Here is a 23,209-nt window from a genome sequence, read left to right as displayed (position 1 = left end):
ACTCCAGGAGATGGCTCCACTTCCGAGGGAGAAGATGAAACTAGAGGTTGATCGTCGATCGGCTTTGTAGCCAGCCCAGTTGGCATCTGTGTACCCTTTGAGTCGAATTGGTGTGACTGATTCGTAGAGAATACCACAATCCATTGTGCCGCTCACGTATCGTAATACTCGCTTAAAGCAATCCAAGTGAATGTCTCGTGGTTTCTGCATGAATTGGCTGAGGAGACCGACCGGGTAGCTAAGGTCAGGACGAGTGATCGCGAGGAGGATGAGTCTCCCGATCAATTGTTGATACTGAGTTGGCTCGCACTCTTCTGTGCCGGTGTCAGCATCAAGTTTGAGATTTCAATCGAGAGGGATTGCCACAGATTTGCTCTCAGTCATCCCGAACTTGTATAATAAGTTGAGGATGTAGTGTCTTTGGGAGATCATAATGCCGGCTGGAGTCTAAATTACCTCGATGCCAAGGAGGGTAATGGAACTCCTTCATGTCCTTCATCTCGAATTTGTCGGAGAGGAGGGACTTGACCTTGTTGATGTCGACTAGATGTTTAACTCCAATGACTAGATCATCTACATATAGGATGATGACAATTAGACTTCCAAAATTGCTTCTTATGTAGAGGGAGTTGTCGGATTTCAACATTCGGAAGCTGATTTGATGAAGATACTATGTTATCTTAGAGTGCCAAGCACATGGTGCTTGCTTAAGGCTGTAGAGAGGCCTCTTAAGTTGACAGACTGCTTTCGGATGGATGTTGGATGTTGGATGTTGGATTCGAAGCTTGGTGATTGTACCATGTACACCTCCTCTTCTAATTCTCCTTGAAGAAAGGCGTTCTTGATGTCCATTTGATGGAGGTGCCACCCTTTTGCAGCTTCAAGTGCAATCACGGTCCGTGTAGTCATCATCTTTGTCACCGGGGCAAAGGTCTCTTCATAGTCGACTCCATGCGTTTGGGCGTATACTTTCGCTACGAGTCGGGCTTTGTAACGATTGACAGAGCCATCAACATTATACTTCACCTTGTAAATCCATCTGCATCCGATCGCCTTTTTGTGTGGTGAGTGGGGAACGAGATCCCATGTCTCGTTCTTGCATAGTGCCCCCATGTCCTTGTTCATAGCTTTGATCCATCCTAGATCCTTGGTGGCTTCAACAAAACTCTCCGGTTCACGATCTGTTGCCACCTTCATCATAAAGGCATAGTGATATGCCATATAGTCGTTGTAGCCGAATCGGCTAACCAGATTCTTCTCTTGGGTGGAGTGACGGAGTTTCTCATTGGCCAATGTGAGTGCTTTCTTAACTCCGAATGACCTCATAAGAGGCATATCAAAGCCAACGAACTCATTGTCAAGTGAGTGAGTCGATTCATTGCCGTTGAATTGATCATCTGTAAGGAATAGGCCCTTCTATCCACCTTCTTATCTCGGCCACAACCGATTAATCGCGGATCAATGGAGCAGAAAATAGGAAACACACGTAGAAACAAAACGAAGAAACGCGAGTACACAAGGATTAACGTGGAAAACCCTAAACGGGGAAAAACCACGGGAGTACAAGACTCCAAACAACACTATACAGAGAAGTATACAATGACGAGCTCCAAGGCGACGACCTTGAGCTCGCTGTCCTCGCCACAGGCGGCGGAAATACACAGAGGCGTCTACCTCTTTCTCTTCGCGCTCTCTCTCTTTCTCTCTCACACGGCTGCTCTCTCTTCACTCCTCTAAAGTGGAAAAACAGAAAAATGAGAAGCAACAGAAAAACTGTTTGCCCTAAGTCATATTTATACTTATATGACTTTGGGCTATTTACAACTATAGCCTCAGGGGGCTCGTAGCGAACATATTCACGGATATGTCCCTGCATCCGGATCGCTCTCCGGGTACATTCGTCATCCGGCACCGAAGCCGGGGTCTTCGTCATCCGGATCCGAAACCGAAACCGGGCTTGTCGGCATTCATCTCCGATATCCGACCATCCCATCCGAAAGGGACCGAAATCCCAACAAACTCCCCCTTCACTTCGGCATGGGATGTCTTTCCAATCCGATCCTCTTCCGGCATGCTTCCAGCTTGTCGGGTGTGAGCACCTTGGTCAGCATATCCGACCCGTTCTCGTCGGTGTGGATCTTCGTCAGCACGAACTCCTTGTCTTCTATCCTTTCCCGGATCCAGTGATATCTTCGCTGGATGTGCTTCGTCCGGGAGTGATAGGCTGCGTTCTTCGCAAGGTGGATGGCACTCTGACTGTCGCAGTAGAGTCGGTACTCCTCTTGCCGGATACCGAGCTCTCTAATGAAGTCCTTCATCCATATTATTTCCTTGCCGGCTTCAACAGCCGCCATGTACTCCGCCTCCGTGGTTGACAACGCAACCGTCTTCTGCAGCCTCGACTGCCACGAAACAGCTCCCCCTGCATACGTCATCACATACCCTGATGTGGACCGGTTGGTATCTGCATCAGCCGACATATCAGAATCAGTAAAGCCTTCGAGTTCGGGCTTACCGGAGCCGAATCGGAGGCACACGTTTGCCGTGCCCTTCAGGTATCGGAGTATCCACTTGACCGCGTTCCAGTGCTCTTTGCCGGGATTGCTCATGTACCGGCTCACCACTCCGACTGCATATCCTATGTCCGGTCTCGTACACACCATGGCGTACATCAAGCTCCCGACGGCTGAGGCATACGGCACTTCCATCATATCCTCCTTTTCAGCCTTTGTCTTGGGACTTTGCTTGCTGGTCAGCTTGCAGTTTGCCGGGAGGGTCGATCCGACCGGTCTTGCTTCCGACATGTTGAACCGTTGAAGCACCTTTGTCACGTACTTCTCCTGTGACAGCCACAACTGCTTCTTCTTCCGGTCCCGGATTATGTGCATCCCTAGTATTTGCCTCGCCGGACCCAGGTCCTTCATTGAGAAGGTTCGGTGAAGAGCCTTCTTCAGCATCCGTATCTTGACCTGGTCCCGTCCGACGATCAACATGTCGTCCACGTACAGGAGGAGTATTAGGAAGTCTCCTCCTTCAAACTTCTTCACAAACACGCAGTGGTCGGACTGCGTTTTGAGGTACCCTTCGTCGGTCATGAAGGAGTCGAACTTCCGGTACCATTGCCGGGGAGCCTGCTTCAGTCCGTAAAGGCTCTTCTTCAACCGGCATACCAGGTGCTCCTTCCCTTTCTTCTCGAATCCTTCCGGTTGCTGCATGTAGATTTCTTCTTCGAGGTCACCGTGAAGGAATGCTGTCTTCACGTCCATCTGTTCTACCTCGAGGTCCATGCTTGCCGCTATGCTCAGCACCGTCCGGATGGAGGTCATCTTCACTACCGGGGCAAATATCTCGTCGAAGTCGACGCCCTTCTTTTGCTGAAACCCCTTCACCACGATCCTGGCTTTGTATCTCGGGGGGTTTCCGGCATCTCCCGGTTTCAGCTTGAACACCCACTTGTTTCGAAGTGCCCGCTTTCCCTTCGGCAACTCCACAAGTTCATATGTGTGGTTCTCATGCAGGGAATCCATCTCGTCCTGCATGGCACTCAACCACCTGCGGCTCTGGGTGTCATGCTTCGCTTCTTCAAAGCTCTCCGGCTCCCCCTCGTCGGTTAGCAGCACGTGCTCTGGTTCCGGAAATCTCCGGGGGGCCCTTCTCTCTCTTAGAGGATATCTCCGTTCCGGAGCTTCGGTAACCGGTTCTTCCGATTCTTCTTCATCCGAGACCATTTCGGGATCGGGGCCGGTTCCGGTATCATTTTCATCTTCTTCGGCCGGTTCTGTGTCTTCACTGTCTTCGGCCGGATCCTCGAGTGCTAACCGGTCCCTTGCCGGTCGGGACTGCTCCTCGTAGAGTTGATCCTCACCGGTCGACTTGGAGCTCTTCATCTTCTTCTCCGACTCCCAGTCGGCGAGCGTCTTGTTCTCCATGAAGATGATATCACGACTCCGGAATATCTTCTTGTCGACCGGGTCCCATACTCGGTAGCCGAACTCGTTGTCGCCGTAACCGAGGAATATGCATGGCCGGGTCTTCGGATCTAGCTTTCCTCTCCGGTCCTTTGCCACATGCACGTATGCGAGACACCCGAACACCTTCAGATGCCGGTAGGACACTTCCTTACCGGTCCACACTCTCTGCGGCGTGTCTCCGTCCAAAGGTACTGAGGGTGATCTGTTTATCACGTATGTCGCCGTCGACATTGCCTCAGCCCAAAACCCCTTGGGTAATTTCGCATGCGCCAGCATACTCCGGACCCGCTCCATTATGGTCCGGTTCATCCTCTCGGCCAGCCCGTTCAGTTCCGGCGTCTTCGGCACAGTAAACTCGAGTCGGATTCCCTTCGAGCGACAGTACTCCTGGAACTGCCCCCGGTATTCCCCTCCGTTATCCGCTCGTATCGCTTTCAGCTTCTTGCCGGATTCCCTTTCCACTCTCGCGTGGAGTTCTTTGAAGACGGACAACACTTGGTCCTTTGTCTTCAACGGTGCCGTCCACAGCTTCCGGCTGTGATCATCAATGAATGTCACGAAGTACTGGGCTCCGCCATGTGACTTCGTTTCTACCTGACACACATCAGTGTGCACCAACTCCAATGGTGCGCTACGTCTCGTCGGTGGCCTTGAGTGGAAGGAGGTTCGGTTCTGCTTACCGGCCAGGCAATCGGTGCACTTCTCCAGGTGCACGTGCTTCACTGGGATGAGGTTGTCTTCTGCAAGCCTCTTCATCCCCTTCTCACTCATGTGGCACAGTCTTTTGTGCCACAGCTCACCGGCAGTGTCGGCTGCCACATTCAGCTCTTCCGGACATAACCGGGCATTCATCAGGTACAGTGTGTTGACCTTCCGGGCCCGAACCACTATCAAGCTCCCCTTGCTGAACTTCATGACACCGTTCCGGATGCTACCCGTGTAGCCTTCATCATCTAGCCTCCCGGCCGAAATCAGGTTCAATCGGACCTCCGGAACGTGTCGGACATCTTTCAGCAGCATTTTGCATCCGGTCGGGGTTGTCAACCACACGTCTCCTATGCCGGCAATCCGGCACGTACCTTCATTTCCCATCCGAACACAGCCATGCTCGCCGGCTGTGTAGGATGAGAAGTATCTTCTCTCCGGGGTCAGGTGGAACGATGCTCCGGAATCGACCACCCAGGTCGTCTCATCGCCGGCAACGTTTAGCTCACCTTCTTCGGTGATGAGCATGATTTCTTCCTCACTTGCCGCGAGTGCCGTTGTTCCTTTCCGGTTTTGCCCTCGCCGATCCGAACCTCTCCGGTCCGTGGCTCCCCGGTATGCACCGTTTCTCTCCGGTGACTTCTTCGAGTCGGTGTCGTCGGCTCCGTTGTCTTTTCGGTAATGCCGACAATTCTTTCGGAAGTGCCCCGGCTTCCCACAGTGGAAGCATGTGGGCCTTCCTCTTGACTGCGACCGGGTCCCCGACTTCTCCCGTCTTTGCGGACTCCGGTTCCATTGTCTTCCCCGATCCGATTCGGTAAACAGCATCTTCGGGTCGGAGGCCGGTTCCTTATCTCTCCGACGCGCTTCTTCATTCAGAATACTTGTCTTTACAGTTTGTAAGGACAAGTTATCTTCGGTGCACGAGGTGCTGAGAGTCACCACCAAGTTCTCCCAGCTTTCCGGCAATGTACACATCAGGATGATGGCTTGCATTGCATCCTCCAACGGGAACTTGATCGCCGCAAGCTGGTTCACGAATCCCATGAACGTGCTTACGTGTTCCACCATACTCTCGCCGTCCCGATACTTGAGATTCACAATCTTCCTCATCAGGGAGGTCCGGTTCAACGCATTCTTCCTCTCATAGAGGCCAGACAGCTTCTTCCACATCTCGTATGCGTTGGTGTCGTTCGCCACATGTTGCAGGACGCTTACGTCGACATATTGTCGGATCGTCGCTACGGCTTTCCGGTTCAGGAGCTTCCACTCCGACTCAAGTACCCCCTTCGGTATTTCCGACCTGTCAATCGGTTCGTACAGGTCCCGAACAATCAGAAGATCCTCCATCTTGATCTTCCAGTCGGCGTAATTCTGTGCATTCAGCACCATCATCATCGGCTGCCCGCTGCCGCCGCCTTCCATTTTCTGCAACAGTCGCTCTGATACCAGTTTGTAAGGAATAGGCCCTTCTATCCACCTTCTTATCTCGGCCACAACCGATTAATCGCGGATCAATGGAGCAGAAAATAGGAAACACACGTAGAAACAAAACGAAGAAACGCGAGTACACAAGGATTAACGTGGAAAACCCTAAACGGGGAAAAACCACGGGAGTACAAGACTCCAAACAACACTATACAGAGAAGTATACAATGACGAGCTCCAAGGCGACGACCTTGAGCTCGCTGTCCTCGCCACAGGCGGCGGAAATACACAGAGGCGTCTACCTCTTTCTCTTCGCGCTCTCTCTCTTTCTCTCTCACACGGCTGCTCTCTCTTCACTCCTCTAAAGTGGAAAAACAGAAAAATGAGAAGCAACAGAAAAACTGTTTGCCCTAAGTCATATTTATACTTATATGACTTTGGGCTATTTACAACTATAGCCTCAGGGGGCTCGTAGCGAACATATTCACGGATATGTCCCTGCATCCGGATCGCTCTCCGGGTACATTCGTCATCCGGCACCGAAGCCGGGGTCTTCGTCATCCGGATCCGAAACCGAAACCGGGCTTGTCGGCATTCATCTCCGATATCCGACCATCCCATCCGAAAGGGACCGAAATCCCAACATCATCTTCATATTCCGGCATTTTGGCCTTGCCTTTGTCCATCTTCAGACTTGGTCGATATGTGCTCTGGTTACTTGGGGGTTCTTATGTCCCACTAAGCTTGGTCATGATCGGATTTTCTTCGAACATATGCCTTAGTTGGTCGTCATCTTCTACCTCTTGGTTGGCCAAGTTCGGGTCGACTAGGGTTGGAGTCAGAGTCATCTCTAGTTTGTAACTGTCATGATATGGCAAGACTCGAACCCATGACCTTATGCTACATGGGTCGAGCTCTTGACCATTAGACTATACATTGTAATACGTAAAATATTATTTTCATTTATGTTTTATTTAGAAAATTGATGTATATTCCAGATTTCTCTGGAACATTCTAGAAACTTCAGGAGTATTCCATAGAACACTATAAAAGGAGGCACAAGGCATTATTTCGAACCAAATCGGTTCAACACCAGTCTTAAGCCTCCTAGCTACTGTACATTTTCTTCATATAATATATATCTCTTCTTATCATCACTCACTCACTCTCTCTCTCTCTCTCTCTCTCTCTCTCTCACTCACTCTTTCCTTCTCTCGAGAGTTCTTCACCTCTCTTAGTACTAATACTTCTTTTAGTACTAATTCCTTCTCTATCTTCGTACTGTTCCTGACAGTTTGAACCGATTTTTCCTACCTTCTGTCTCTCTCATTTCCTACTAATCTCTTATTCCTCTTTTCTTTCATCCCATGGCCACGGTTAGCGCTGAAGAATATCAATCTGTTTTCTCGGAATTTCAATGCTTGAAAGAGAAGTTCCATGCTTTGGAACAAGAAAACCAACGGTTGTTGGGGGATCTTCAACAAATCTCCTTAGAAAAGCAGCAAACGCAACAACATCATGGGGAACTTGCGTTACGTGTGCAACAACTCGAAGCAACCATCGTAGCGATGCAACAACAAGGGCCCGGAACACAAGGGATTCATAAAGAACCCAAGATTGGTCTTCCCACGAAGTTTGATGGAACGCGATCGCAGTTTAGAGGGTTCCTTAACCAGGTACGATTAGTTATTCAAATGCATCCTTCCCGATATCCCACCGATGCATCACGAGTGGGTTTAGTAGGCACTTTGTTAAGTGGCTCAGCGTTGGCATGGTTCGCTCCACTATTAGAAAAGGAATCTCCGTTACTCAACAATTTTGAAGAGTTTCTAGGTGAGTTTAAAGCATGTTTCGGAGATACGAACAACATCAGGATCACAATCAACAAAATTCGGCGATTACGCCAAGGTGACCGTCCAGCCTCCACATACACTGCAGATTTTCGCCTACTCGCCGCTGATATCCCTTGGGATGATCAAGCGTTGATGGAGCAATTCCGTTATGGTTTACGCAACGACGTCAAGGATTTACTCTTGACCTTCCCCGAAGAGCCAAAGTCCTTAACAGAAGCAATCAGTCGCGCGGTGAGATGTGACAACCGCCTCTTTGAGCGATGTTCGGAATGACAGCTACAGATGCCGAGGGTAAGATCAGAGCCCACCTACGCCTCAGTGGTAGCAAGACCTTTTCCGAGGGAGTCATATAATGCGCCTCCAACGAATACTCTGACTCCGATGGAGATTGACACTACACGTCGTCGAGGGCCATTATCCGAAGAAGAAAAGCAGCGACGTCGTACAAATAGACTAAACACCGGGTCATTTGAAATAGGTAATATGTCGCATTATGAGAACACAACGTCGAAAAAGGGCACAAAAGCACGCAGTTTTCAAAAAGATACGACGCATGCGTAAAGCTTTTCAGAAAAGGTGGCAAAATATATTGAATTTCAACATGACTACCACTTTGAGTCATAAGTAAAATGCCTCCAAAAATACATAATAATGTACAACATGTCTACCAGTTACAATTATACATATTTGTGAGTTTACATCCAAAACAAATTTACAAAGTTTCCGATCATGTAGTAAAACAATCCCCAGCTTGAACCAAACCAATATATTAAGACATGTCTGATGGACTAGAAGAGCATTCTGACGTCTCATCCTCATCATCAGTGGCAATCAAAGTATTATCCTCATCCAATTCCAACCCAACATCTTTGTGGTTATGAGAATTGCTTCTGGTTATTCTCTGTATTTCGTTTGACACCATGTTTGGGATTTTCTCCTTTATTATCTTGATAGTTGCTTGTCTTAGATGACCTGATTTTGTAAATGAGAAGTCATATACTAGTATGTCAACACGGTCTAGTGCGAGAGTAGCTGTGCTCGGTATATTCTTTCTTCTTCTCTTTCTGCTTGAACATCCGACATCCTTAACCATCTCTAAAGAATACTTTCCTGTAAATGCATTAGTTGAATTTGTCTGATACCAATGGACTACTATTGACTTTGTCTGACTACTTTCTTCATCCCTTACTAATTCAATAATTTTTGCAATCCAAAATGGATGGCCCAAGGTATCGTCCCCTGCTAATGTTGCAACCAACATTCCCACTTGTAGTTCTTGCAAATTACCTTGCCATCTTGCCTCAACAGTACGTGACTTTCTTGGTCCCACATAAATATCTCTTTGCAGTGGCCGAACTAAATCATGAAGCTCCATATTATTCGATTGTTGGTGATGAGTCTGCGATATCGTTGATGTCATCCCAATGTTCCATGTGAATGGGATACGGATTGGCCATAAACCGGCGATGTAATTATCTAAAATGGTGCGTTGATGGGTGAAGAAAATCTCCCACCATTCAACATCCTCATCACCGGCATACTTCTTAGTCCGATCAATATTATTTTGTTTCTCTGCTAGACATCTCAACCAATATGCCCTTTGTTCATCAATAGTACTATTTGGTGCTACATTTTTACGATCATCATATGGCATTTGTTGTGCACCATGTAGAGGTTCATCTGGGATATGAAGAAGGAGCCTACAACCTTCTTGGGGCTCCCATTGTGCACTAGATGAGTATTGTTTCGCAAACAACACCGTCATCTTCAGGTGGGCCGATCTTTGTTTTATGAGGAAGACATGGTTGAAACTTATATTATTAAGAGGTGCAAGCACCCTACCTTTAGTCCCGTCACTATCCATGCAGAAACGTTTAAAGTCGTATACTTCTTCCAAGTGTTGTACTTCAGGCTTTGGTGTATATGCTTCACTAATCAATTTGGATAGCGTGGGAAGTGTGAAAGCATTACAATGAGCAAGTTTCTTTGAGAACCTACTGAACATTTGATCTATGTGATCATGGGTATGACCAACCAACAAGAAGTTAACCTTTATCTTTTTAAATAGGCCCCTCTCTACTAGCATGCTTAGATAGCCGAAGACAGTTGAGTTCTTATTCTCTCTTGCTGTGTTGTCTAGTTGCACATATAGAACTGGCGGGAGTATACCTGACCATGATTGCAATACCCTGTGCATGACAGTGACAGTAAGATTAGGGTCGTTGTGGATATTGGGATAAGTTAAGAACACTTGCGGTCTTATAGTTTGACAGTATGTCAAACAACCCACTAGATGCATTTGCACGAGACACTCATCTCCAATATCCTTGGGGAGTCTTTGAAAATGCGGCAAACAAGTTTTCTTTTGATCCATGCCGTCAATAATCATGCACATATACTTTTCGGGAGATTGAAACGCTTTTTGTCGGTGATGCATAGCCTTAGTACGTTCCAATGCCTGACTTTCACGATGTTCTTTTAACAGGTTCTTGTAATTCTTGATCTCTACATCTGATTTTCCACCCTTGGCCATACTTTTTAAACTCGCACATATTGAGCAGACTCCCATTCGCACCTTTCGTGGGATAACCACGTTATTAAATTGTAACCTCCATAGTCGATTAAAATGCCTGTACTGTATGTAAGGCTCAACATCGGAAGACATGTCGTCCTTGTACGATTGGTAAACTTCCCTTCGAGTAAAGTTATCTGACAAATGAAGTCTTCCTGTCGTTGGCATAACTTCACACTGTTTTGAAAAATATACCTCCATCCACCTAATTGCCTGTTGCCCAATTTGACCCTTACATCCAGAACCATTTTGATCGAACTGTACCCAGGAGCCCTTCACAAGTCGCTCTTGAACTCGTTGCAGCCGCATATTTCCAATGCTATGAGTGATTTTGAAAGCTGCTCGACAACACTTGGTATATAGTCCAAGGAAATATTCAACTTGCGTTGAATTAGGCCCTACTTTGTGATCCAATTTAAGTTGCATATGTGAAAGAAGAAATGTATCTTGCTCTTCCCCATTAAGCGACAAGTATTTTTGTTGTGTTTTACGTAACCTTGACTTTCCATAAGTTTATAGACAAAGATTCACACAACACGATTTGTTCAAGTCGCATAGAAGTTGACGATCAGAACATAAGAAATTAAATCTCTTTTCACTAACTTGTCGAGGAACTCTTTTAAATGCTAGAGGTTTAGTAATGCTATTGTTATCTATCGACGAAGAATCGTCCGCTTGTAAGCTTGCATGAAGAGGGCCATCAACAGGATCAATTGAAAACAGAGAATTCGAAGTACTAGGAGCCACACTTTTCTGTTTAAGCCGCGAATGTTTTTTGTGGTCGTACTCTTCTATTGAGAAATACGAGTTGTCTGACAATGAAAAGGGGGCAATAGAAAAAAGAGATGTTCTACTTGTAGAAGAAGACATTTGAGGGAGTCTAACTGTATTCTAAAACCTTCTTTTGAGAAAATTAAGGAATGCTGAAGCCTAACTATATAACTACCCGAACACTTAGATTAACTATATTATTTTCCAAAATTTTCCTAAAAAACAAATAATTAAAAATTATTTTTTATTTTAAAAAGAATGCTAAAGTCTTCTATATAAGGAGGTTAGAAATTTCATTTTCATTATCACGTGAAAGAATCCATCGAGCTCAGAGCACAGGCCAATTTTCGAGCACTCAGAAGCACATCGTGGACAGCACTACCTCCGGCACGAACCATGAACAAGGGAAAGAAAATCGTCAGGTTAGTAATATTCATTACATTTTTTAAGATTCCTAAAGATTCCTTAAAGATTCCTTTCCTCAACACATAGAAATTTTATTTTATTTTGTACAACGAACTTGGAAAGCAATTCTGAAAGCTAGGACCTTCAACCAAAATCCGATGCACTGCATCGGATTTTGGTTGAAGGTCCTGCCTTTCAACGCAAATCCGATGCAGTGGCTACTACCAAAATCAACAAAGGTAGTACGCAAGAGGAGAAAACGGTTGAGGTGAAATATAAGGATTACCCCGAACTTGAATGGTGTCTCTCTTATGTCGAGGAGGATGGGGTGCTGTTATTGATAACGGCAAAATCAGACGGGGAAGGGAAACTTCAGCTTGGAAAAACATTTAATTACGGGCATGTAACCAAGCTAGAGTACAAAGACATTGACTCTACAAGTATTTTAATCGACGTCTCGAGCTCAGTTGGCAACAGGCGATTACGACTTGATGAGGGAAACCTAGTACCCGAATCTTGCAATCCCAAGGCTTTGCGTAAAGACCTGCAAACGAAAAATAACTTGTTGGTAGCTCTTCGGCCGTACGTGATAGGAGAGATGATGACCGGTGAAGCAGAAACTCCACCGAAAAAGTCTAGGAAGACAAATCCTGTTCAAAAGAAATATACTAAACGACCACGACCTGAAGAAGAAGAAGAAGAAATATTGGAGTTCGTGGAAGAAGAAGACGACCAACAAGTCGACGTTGTGGCTCTAGGCGGACAACTATCTTCTGGTGTCCTGACGTCAGAACAAAATAAAATAAGAGAAAATATTGTGAAGACTAAACTTGTGCGCAGGGGCCAGCTATTTCATTTGCCCATTACTTCTATCCAAAGGCCCCCCATTGACCCCGTGATTGGAAGACGTCCCTTGGAAATTAGGGAGCCGCACTCCGTCCATGTGCAAAACCTGAAAAGCAAAATGAAAATCAATCCTCACGCTACTGTGGTGCCATTTTTGGTAATGGTTGATCAAGAACAATGCCCAACAGTAGCAGATTTCAAGTATAGCTCTGCAGACGATTACACATACTATGTAATCGGAGGATCACATTCGGCCGAAGCTTGACGACAGCTTGTCAAAGAATATCCTCTCACGCCGTTCTTCAAATATGCCGAATGTAAGGTATATGTAGGACTAACTCACGAGGAGGTGAAGCTGCTCGCATGGGACCATAACAATGACAACGATTATAGGAAAAAGATGTCATGTATAGAGAGGATAAGATTTTTTCATCATGAATACCTCGATGCCTTGAATCATTTTGGTCCAAGATTGTGGCCTGGATTGCGACATCATTGTTTATTGGAAGTAGGGATTGCAGTGGATGAGAGTACCAAATCCGAAGGTCTCCGAAAATATGATTCTTGGTTTCAACTAGCTTTTCGGACCGGAGAGGTGTGGGATCTCCAAGACAAAATATTCTCTATGTGGGAGCAGAAAGAAGTCAAGGGGCAAAGATAAAAAAAGGGAAGAATTGATCCACAAGTTGAGATGAAATCAAAGACCAAGGGAAAAAGCGACTTGGTAATCGAGGAGTTAGCAGAGGACATGAAACTCTTACCTTGGAGATCATTACAAGGTATCAAAGATGATAGATTGTTAATATCCGTGCTATCTCGAGTGGTCGCCAAGGAATTTAGTTTGGACGAGATGGTAACAGACTTGCAAAAGTAAGTGTTTATAGTATACCTTTTCATGAAAGTCTTCAATTATTTTGAATATCTTATTTCTAATTTCATATTGATTGTGCAGTCACAAGGTATACATGAAGATTCAGGAGTTGATGATGCAAAAACTGAGTTTACCGACATGGGAAGAAGTTGAACAAGCCTGCCTGATAACTTCTTCTTACAAGGCATTGGAGGAATATTTTATTGTATTTAGAGAATGGGTATGTGTCTTTTGAATGTTGATATGTTAGAAAGTAATGTTCCCTGCTAACAACAATGACACTTGCAGAAACCATCAAAATCGAAAAAGAACAACGACAATAATGACGGTATTCCAGCGGCCTTCATCACGCACTTAGAACGTGCGAAATATGAGAAGAGAATGACCAAAGGGAAGGAAATGGAACTGCCCGAGGATTCGGAGACTGTAAAGAGTTTTTTGCATAGGTCCGATCCTTTCAAACAGCTTCATTATAGTGTTTTCAATGGCGAAGTATCCCAAATGCTCGAACTGTTACCGAGAAGGCACTACACTTTGCTGATAGTTGACATACCATATGGTTTCCGTATTGCGGGATCAACATATGATGATGTGCCTTTCAAGTACCCTCAGATCGAGAAAATGGTAAAGGATTTCGCAGAACTGACATTGGCCCCCTTGTGGAGGATAGTCATATTTCATAGTATGGGGCAATCATTGTCAGTCACAACAGCTTTGAAGTCCCATTGTCATGCCACTGAACACATGCATTGGTGTGTTATAGTTCGCTTCTTATTACACCTCTAATACTTGATTTTCTTTCTCTATAGGATCAAAACAAATATTACACGTAGCCCTGGCGATCAAATGGTTAGTGCGGTCGAACATTTTTGTGTGGGCTACTATGATTCAATTACAAAGAAGAAGGCTAGAGCACATGTCAATGAGCGTAACGTGGTTAACTACATCATGTGCCCAGCTGTAACCAAAAAATTAAGACATGTGTCAGGGGATAAAAGTATGGTGAACCCTTATCAAAAACCTCAAAGATTGATCAACCGCCTCATAGAGCTCTTCTCGAATCCATATGATTGGGTCCTAGACTTGTTCTCTGGCACAGGTATAATATATATATTTAATTTCAATCCTGTCAATCAAGTTTAAGACGTTACTTCTTATATATACTTGTTTGTGTTCATGCGACCATTAGGTACAACGACAACTTGTGCATTGAAGATGTTTAGAAACTGTGTTGCATTGGAGAAGGACCCTGCTCAAGTTAACTTCATCAAAATGAGGATCACAGGAATCTGGGACTGTCCAGATCAGGATCAAGAAGTCGGAGCAAAACACATCAACGAGACAGAGATGTTCCAGATGACTTCACGAGAACTAATGGAACCAATTGATGAAGAAGCAGGGGAGCTGGTGGACCTGGAAGATGTAGCACAGTTTGACCATACATCAGATTCGGGAGAGTTTGGAGATGACACGAATTAAAACAGTCTAGAACAATCAGCGCCAGAGGAGCCTGCTCTGCCTGATTTGCTTATAGATTGATGTAGATGGCGTAATGTAAAAATTGAGGATTTTGAGGCATAATGTTCACCATCACTTCATATTATATTTGACAGTTTGAGATATTAACATGATATTGTAATTTCTCATTTCCGTTAGCATGACTGTATATGAAAAGGCGAACGTTTTTGATAATAAGAGGTTTTTAGTTACCTACGGTTCAAGTCTACTGGTTCCACATAGTATAAATGAATGTCGTATGTAATTGTTACTCTTACCAATTACATTGTCATGAACTATATGACATTATACAATGAAACTATCGATATACCCGTCCAACAAGTGGGGTACTACTTTATTCCTAAACCCAAAACCACATATTTATAATTACGGTTTATGTAGTTTTACTCTACAATTTGAATATGGATACCAATTTTAGAACTTTATATTGAACCAAGTCTTCAATTGTGCTCCATGATATGCAAATTGACACGAATGTGGACACATATACAATTTAGTAATTGCTAGGTTTTTTTTGTTCTATATTTAACCATCAAGTCGCAAAAGGGGTACGCATGCATCGTATATTTTCGATATCAGGCTAAAATAGGGTACTTTTCTACATCTGGCCAACTATGCCAAAAGAGAATACGACATATTACCTGTTTCAAATGACCCGGTGTTACTATGTCTTTACTGCGGTGGACCAGGACATATTGCAATAAATTGCCCCCATAGGCCAAGAAGACAGGTAAACCAAATAGTCGCTAGTTCTAATTGTACTAAACCCGAGCCTATTTCAGTAGGGATATCTGATATTCCTAATAGTACTAATAGCCCAGATCTAGCGAACAGATTTGATGTCCTTAGTCAGTTAGAAGAAGAGTTAAACGACTAAGTCCAGCCAAAATAGGAGTCGTTTGGTTGGACAGCCCTAGATCTATGCAGCCCATTAGTGGTTCCATTCCCTCTAAGCAAGTTAGTGATGTGTTCGTAGCCCAAGTAATAGTTAGTACTAAAAGTACCCCTCCAGTACATGTCCTAGCACTCCTAGATTCCGGAGCTAACTCTTGCTTTATGGATAAGAAATTTGCTCAAGCTTATAAGATATCCCTAAGAAAACTCCAGTGTCCAGCCTCTGTAGTAGTCATTGATGGACGTCCCATTGCTTCCGGAAATATCATAGAAGAGTCAGAGCCCATTAATATTGTCCTAGATAACTTAGCATGTGTAGTATCGTTTAATATTATTAGTATCCCAGAACATCCCATAGTTTTAGGATTGCCATGGTTTGAGTTACATAACCCAGACATAGATTGGAGAACAAGAGAAATCCGGTGTCGACAAACCCAAGGGTCAACTCAGAAGATGGCAACCATTTCGCTACATCAGTTGCGTAAAGAAGGGCGCAAGGAGGAAATGTTCCTCTTTGCAATATCAGTAAACCCCTCCAGCACCACTAAAGAAGAATCCACCGTTCAAGTTCCCGAGAAGTATCGTCATTACGCCGATGTTTTCGATAAAGTACAAGCCAATACACTTCCTCATCATCGACCGTACGATTGCCCCATTGATTTACAACCAGGAAAAGAGCCGCCATGGGGACCGATCTACAATTTGTCACCAATCGAGCTGGAAGTCCTTCGGGCCTACATAGAGGAGAATTTCGAAAATGGTTTCATTCGGCATTCGAAATCTCCAGCCGACGCACCCATTTTCTTCGTCAAGAAAAAGGATGGATCGCTTCGCGTCAGAAGGAATCTCCATGGACCCAGCTAAGGTCAAAACGGTGGTAGAATGGCAGACTCCGCGTTCGGTGCGGGATGTGCAATGCTTCCTAGGCTTTGCCAATTTTTACCGAAAGTTCATACAAGATTACTCAAAGATCGTTCTACCTCTCACACAACTTACTAGGAAGGGACAACCGTTCATCTGGTCTGAAGAAACGGACATGACTTTCGAGAGTCTTAAAAAGGCATTTACATCGGTTCCAATTCTAGCTCATGTCGATCCGGAAAAACCATTCATTATCGAAGCTGATGCATCGGATTTTGCATTGGGGAGCATTCTGTCACAACATGGGAATGATGAGAAGCTACATCCTGTGGCTTTTCACTCACGCAAGTTTGACGCCGCCGAAATCAACTACGAAATTCATGATAAGGAGCTATTGGCAATAGTGGATTCTTTTATGCAATGGAGGCATTTTCTGGAGGGATCCTCTCATCCGGTCACCGTATTTAGTGACCACAAGAACCTTGCCTACTTTCAGGATGTTCGTGTGTTGAATCGATGTCAAGCTCGGTGGGCCCACTTCCTCACACGTTTCGACTTCAAAATTACATATCGTCCGGGGAAGCACCAAGGGAAGGCAGATGCATTATCACGGCGTTCGTATCTAGCACCCCGTCCCGGCGAGCCAGCTTTCGATAACCAAAAACAAGTCATCTTGGGACCAGCACGACTACAAGCAACACAGATCTTTGACATGCCCATGGATTCCCGCGTTATCGATACCATACGCGAAGACTTGAAGACAGATGCGTTCGCCCAAGCTATACTAGCACAAATTGATCCCTCTCGAGCGTCGTGTTCACAGTCGCAACCACCAGGTACGGACTATCGGCAATTCAAATACCATGATGGATTACTCTTCTTTAAAGAACTTTTGTATGTTCCTAATGGTTCTTGCCGCCTTCAAGTAGTACAAAACTGTCATGACACATATACAGCTGGGCATTTTGGTAGTACTAAAACGCTACATTTAGTACAACGATCATTCTGGTGGCCCTGTATGCGACAATTTGTCGAAGATTTTGTTCGGACTTGTGATACATGCTGCAGAGCGAAAATGCCAAGGCATCATCCATATGGTTTATTAGAACCATTACCAATGCCAAGCAAGCCGTGGCAATCCATTGCTCTAGACTTCATCATAGATCTTCCAGTCTCTAAGGGGTTCAATGCGATTCTAACGGTGGTCGATCGATATACGAAGATGGCTCATTTCTTGCCATGTACTAAGGAGATCTCTAGTGAAGACACTGCTGAAATTGTCATGCGTGAAGTATGTCGGCATCATGGACTTCCTGATAGTATCATCAGCGACTGTGGACCCCAGTTTGTGTCAAAATTCTGGAAGCACCTTTTTAACATGCTCAAGGTCACTTGTAACCTCTCCTCCGGCTACCACCCACAAACTGACGGCCAAGCCGAACGAACCAATCAAACGCTGGAGCAGTATCTGCGGTGCTTTCTCAGCTACCATCAGGATAACTGGGCAGATATTCTCCACTTCGCCGAATTTGCCTATAACAACTCTATCCACGCATCCACTAAAGTTACGCCATTTTATGCTTATACGGGATGTCACCCCCGGTGGTGTGTACTTGAAACCCCTAGAGGTGTCCACAAATCCTTGCGCAGAGGATCGTTTGGAGAGGTTACGCAAGATACAAGCGGATTTATCTACTCATCTCCAACAAGCTCAAGAAACACACAAGGTTTATGCGGATCGTCATCGATTCCCATCTAGTTTTAACATTGGAGATCGGGTATGGCTACTCCGACGACACATCAAGACTACTCGCCCATGCGAAAAGTTGGATTATCGGCGATTAGGTCCCTTCTGTATTATAGGAAATATTAATGATGTCGCTTTTTGTCTTGATCTACCTCCACAACTTCGGATACATCCGGTGTTTCATAGTTCTCTCCTTGAACTCTATAAGGAGAGCACCATCCCAGGACGTATTACACAGCTGCCTTGATTCCAAGCTTGTTCGCAACAAGCTCTACTATCTAGTCGATTGGCTAGGATATAGTCCCAACGAGCATACTTGGGAACCGATAGAGAATGTCACCAATGCTCGTGCTCTTCTTGAAGACTTCCATTGTCAATATCCAGACAAACCGGGTCCTCAATCCAAAACGACTCGTTACACTCGTCGTTTTAAAGGGGGGATAGTGTCTTGATATGGAAAAACTCGAACCCATGACCTTATGCTACATGGGTCGAGCTCTTGACCATTAGACTATACATTGTAATACGTAAAATATTATTTTCATTTATGTTTTATTATAGAAAATTGATGTATATTCCAGATTTCTCTGGAACATTCTAGAAACTTCAGGAATATTCCGTAGAACACTATAAAAGGAGGCACAAGGCATTATTTCGAACCAAATCGGTTCAACACCAGTCTTAAGCCTCCTAGCTACTGTACATTTTCTTCATATAATATATATCTCTTCTTATCATCACTCTCTCTCTCTCTCGATCTCTCTCTCCCTACCTCTCACTCACTCTTTCCTTCTCTTGAGAGTTCTTCACCTCTCTTAGTACTAATACTTCTTTTAGTACTAATTCCTTCTCTGTCTTCGTACTGTTCCTGACAGTAATAGTATGTTGATTCGTCGAAAACGATGTCCCGACTCACTCGAACCTTCCGAGTAGAGGGGTTGAAGCATTTGTACCCCTTTTGCTCCAATGAGTATCCTACGAGGATCCATTTCTCCGACATGGGATCTAGCTTTTTATGCTTCTCGTCCGGGATGTGCACGTATGCAAGTGAGCTGAATATCCTAACATGGGATAGATCCAACTTCTTTCCATAATACTTCTCGTGAGGAGTGACCTCGTGCACTCCGGATGTTCTGCACCGGTTCATGAGGTAGATGACAATATTTGCAGCTTCTACCCAATATGACTTGGGCATATGCTTCTCGTTGAGCATGGCCCAGGCTACTTCGAGGATGTGCTGATTCTTGCGTTCGGCTACACCCTTCTGTTGCGGTGTGTCGGCAAGTGAATTCTTGCCGAATTCCTTCTTGGCGAAGGTATGTTGTGAATGCATTGGAGAAGTATTCCTTTCCTCCGTCCGACTGTAGACATTGTACATGGTGGCCAATTGTCTTTTCGACTTTGCATTTGAATTTTTGAAAGTGTGAAAACACTTCGCTCTTCATCCTCATGGGAAAGATCCATTTGTATCTAGAGAAGTCGTCAATGAAGGTAACATAGTACCAACATCCTCTGAATGTGGTTGTCTGTGCCGGTCCCCACACATCCGAGTGGACTACCTCTGTTAGGTTTTTCTGTCCACATTAATAAGTAAATAAAATGGGCCTTGGACGCCCAAAGCTTGTAGTTTTTAAAATAGTGTGAAAGGGGTTCACACAATCTACATTATGTAACTCATTCTTTTTTGAGCGTGTTAAAAAGGGAAAAACGAGCACTTCTCTGATGCAATAGAGAAAAACAGATTTCAGAGAGCCCATACTCTCTTTCTTAGCTAATTCCTTCAATCTTTCTAAAGTACACCAACACACTCAGACATCCGGACATCGCCGCCTCCGTCATCAGCCACGTGCTGTGAGTTTTGGTGGTTTTTGCGTTCCTTTTTGTTGAGTTTTCATTTTTGAGGAAACATCATATTCCTCGATTGCTCATAGTACTCTAACTTGTTTAGAGTAGAACTTTGGTGTATCATATTTATATTGATAGTGCATTAGTTCTGGACTAGGTCCCGTGGTTTTTACCTCTTTGAGGGTTTTCCACGTTAAAAATTTGTGGTGTATTGTGTATTGATTTGTTGTGTATCTTTCTTGTTTTCTTTTTAAATCTTGCACAACATATTTTCTGTTTTACATAAGTGTTTAAGTGCTACTAAGTTTCAGAACAAGTGGTATCAGAGCAGAGGTTGAGCACTTCCTATGCCGACAAATTTTTCCACAATGGTTTGCTTGAATGACACCAACTACCACAAATGGAAAGGTAAGATGAAAGATCTTCTTTTTGTGAAAAATCTACACTTACCTGTTTTTGCAGATGCTAAACTAGAGAGCAAAACTACCGAGGAATGGCTTTTCGAGAATCAATAGGTATGTGGTTTTATTCGACAATGGGTGGGAGACAATGTCTTAAACCATATTGTGAATGAAACTAATGCTAAAGCTCTATGGAATAAACTCGAAACATTGTATGCATCAAAGACAGGTAACAATAAGTTATTCTTGCTTAAACAAGCAATGCATTTAGTGTATAAAGAAGGTAGTTCCATTTTAGATCATCTAAATGAATTTCAAGGATGTTTCGACCAACTTTTTGGTATGGGGGTGAAATTTGATGATGAGATTAATGCATTATGGTTGTTAAACACTCTCCCTAATTCATGGGAAACTTTTAGGGTATCTCTAACTAATGCAGCCCCAAATGGAATTGCAACTACGGAATATGTCAAGAGCGGTGTTCTAAACGAGGAGATGAGACGAAGGACACAAGGGACATCGTCACATTCGAAGGTCTTGATGGTTGAGAGAGGGAGGAGTAAGCATACAAGACAAGGTCAAAACAACCGAGGGAGGAGTAGAAGTAAATCAAAACCAAGGTATAAAAATCTAGAATGTCATTTTTGTGGTAAAACAGGACACATAAAGAGGTATTGTTACAAGTGGAAAAAGGAGAACCACACATCTAGCGGTAAGCATGAAAACAAAGGTAACGATGACAATTCTAATCGTGTTAATACAACTTCATCAGATGAATTACTTGTTGTTTATGATGAAAACGTGATTAATCTTGCTCACAATGAAACTAATTGGGTTGTTGATAGTGGAGCATTGTTCCATGTCACACCTAGAAGGGAGTTTTTTACTTCTTATACTTCAGGGGATTTTGGAGTTGTGAAGATGGGCAATGACGGTATTTCAAAGGTGGTAGGCATCGGGACTATTTGTTTGGAAACCAACACGGGTTCAAAGTTGATTCTCAAGGAGGTAAGACATGTACCCGACATTCGCTTACATCTTAACTCAACCGACAGATTAGATGATGATGGCTATTGCAACATCTTCAATGAGGGACAATGGAAACTCACTAAGGACTCATTGGTTGTAGCTCGTGGTAAGAAATGCTCTAGTTTGTATTTATTACAAGCATCTATTTCTACTAATCTTGTGAATGCAACTGAAAGCAACAATATGTCCGAGCTATGACATAAAAGGTTATCTCATATTAGTGAGAAGAGGCTTGATTTTCTAGCAAAGAAAAGCTTGCTTCCGGGTCTAAAAGATGCCAAGTTAGACATGTGCAATCATTGTGTGGTAGGAAAGCAAAGAAGAGTCGCGTTCAAACAACATTCTTCTTCAAGAAAGGAAGAGGTACTTGAGTTGGTACATTCAGATGTTTGTGGTCCTTTAAAGGTAAAATCAATAGGTGGTACACTCTACTTTGTTACTTTTATTGATGACTATTCTAGGAAACTTTGGATTCGAACATTCTGTAGAAAGAGAGACAGGAAAAAAACTGAAATGCATTCGCACCGACAATGGTGGGGAATACCTTGGAGCTTTCGATGCATATTGTCGAGAGCACGGGATTCAGCATCAAAGGACACCACCAAAAACCCCACAACTAAACGGCTTGGCGGAAAGGATGAATAGGACTCTAGTTGAAAGAGTTCGATGTTTGCTCTCAGATGCGAAGTTATCCAAATCCTTTTGGGGTGAGACTTTGAGTACCGTTGCATATGTTATTAACCTATCTCCTATTGTTGCATTGCAGGGCGACGTTCCTAATAGAGTTTGGTATGGTAAGAATGTTTCATATGATCATTTACGTGTGTTTGGGTGTAAATGCTTTGTACATATACCTAAAGATGAACGGTCTAAATTAGATGTTAAATCTAAAGAATGTATTTTTATTGGTTATGGCCAAGATGAGTTTGGTTACAAATGTTATGACCCAATAGAAAGGAGGCTCATTCGAAGTCATGATGTGGTATTCGTTGAGGATCAAACTATCGAAGATATTAAGAAGGTCAAAGAATCTAACACTAAAGAAGATGATGGGCTTATTGATTTTGACCCGATTCCTACGACCGAAGATGCTACATATGGAGATGCTTCCCAACAAGATGAAAACCGTGAGGATGTTGATGAACTAGGTATTATAAATAATAGGGTTGAAGCTAATCATGATAATATTTTACCTCAAATAGGTTTTGAACGGGGGGAGCAAACTTCCTTACAAGAGGTGGTCAATGAACAACCTAGAAGGTCTACTAGAGAACGAAAACCATCTATAAGGTATCCTAGTTCAGATTATGTTTTAATCTCTGACGAAGGGGAGCTTGAAAGTTATTATGAAGTTTTAAACCATAAAGATAAGGATGATTGGTTAAAAGCCATGCAGGACGAAATGAACTCATTAAAGAAAAATAATACCTTTGATTTAGTAGAACTTCCTAAGGGAAGAAAAGTTTTGAAAAATAAATGGGTGTTTAAGTTA

At 44.0% G+C, this 23,209-nt stretch overlaps 1 protein-coding gene across 1 annotated transcript; it reads left to right on the top strand.

Moving 5' to 3' along the window:
• Positions 1–13,525: 13,525 nt before the first annotated feature.
• LOC147855364 (uncharacterized) lies at positions 13,526–14,360 on the top strand. Its single transcript, XM_087330140.1, has 3 exons — positions 13,526–13,642; positions 13,711–14,046; positions 14,232–14,360. The coding sequence occupies exons 1-3, from the start codon at positions 13,535–13,537 to the stop codon at positions 14,253–14,255; spliced, it is 468 nt and encodes a 155-aa protein (XP_087186266.1). The 5' UTR covers positions 13,526–13,534; the 3' UTR covers positions 14,256–14,360.
• Positions 14,361–23,209: the final 8,849 nt, after the last annotated feature.

The sequence above is a fragment of the Azolla caroliniana genome, unplaced genomic scaffold, assembly GCF_043228905.1.
Source record: "Azolla caroliniana isolate FFs.n. ecotype wild unplaced genomic scaffold, voAzoCaro1.0.p SCAF_14, whole genome shotgun sequence".
Taxonomy (NCBI): Eukaryota; Viridiplantae; Streptophyta; class Polypodiopsida; order Salviniales; family Salviniaceae; genus Azolla; species Azolla caroliniana.
The sequence above is the reverse complement of the archived record's forward strand: the minus strand, read 5'-3'. Positions and strand labels throughout refer to the sequence as shown.

Excerpts from the sequence above, each read along its gene's own strand:
- LOC147855364 (XM_087330140.1), top strand. The coding sequence starts at position 13,535 with ATGATGCAAAAACTGAGTTTACCGACATGGGAAGAAGTTGAACAAGCC. Across the intron at positions 13,643-13,710 it reads TTATTGTATTTAGAGAATGG|AAACCATCAAAATCGAAAAA; the intron begins GTATGTGTCTTT and ends TGACACTTGCAG. Across the intron at positions 14,047-14,231 it reads ACCCTCAGATCGAGAAAATG|GATCAAAACAAATATTACAC; the intron begins GTAAAGGATTTC and ends CTTTCTCTATAG.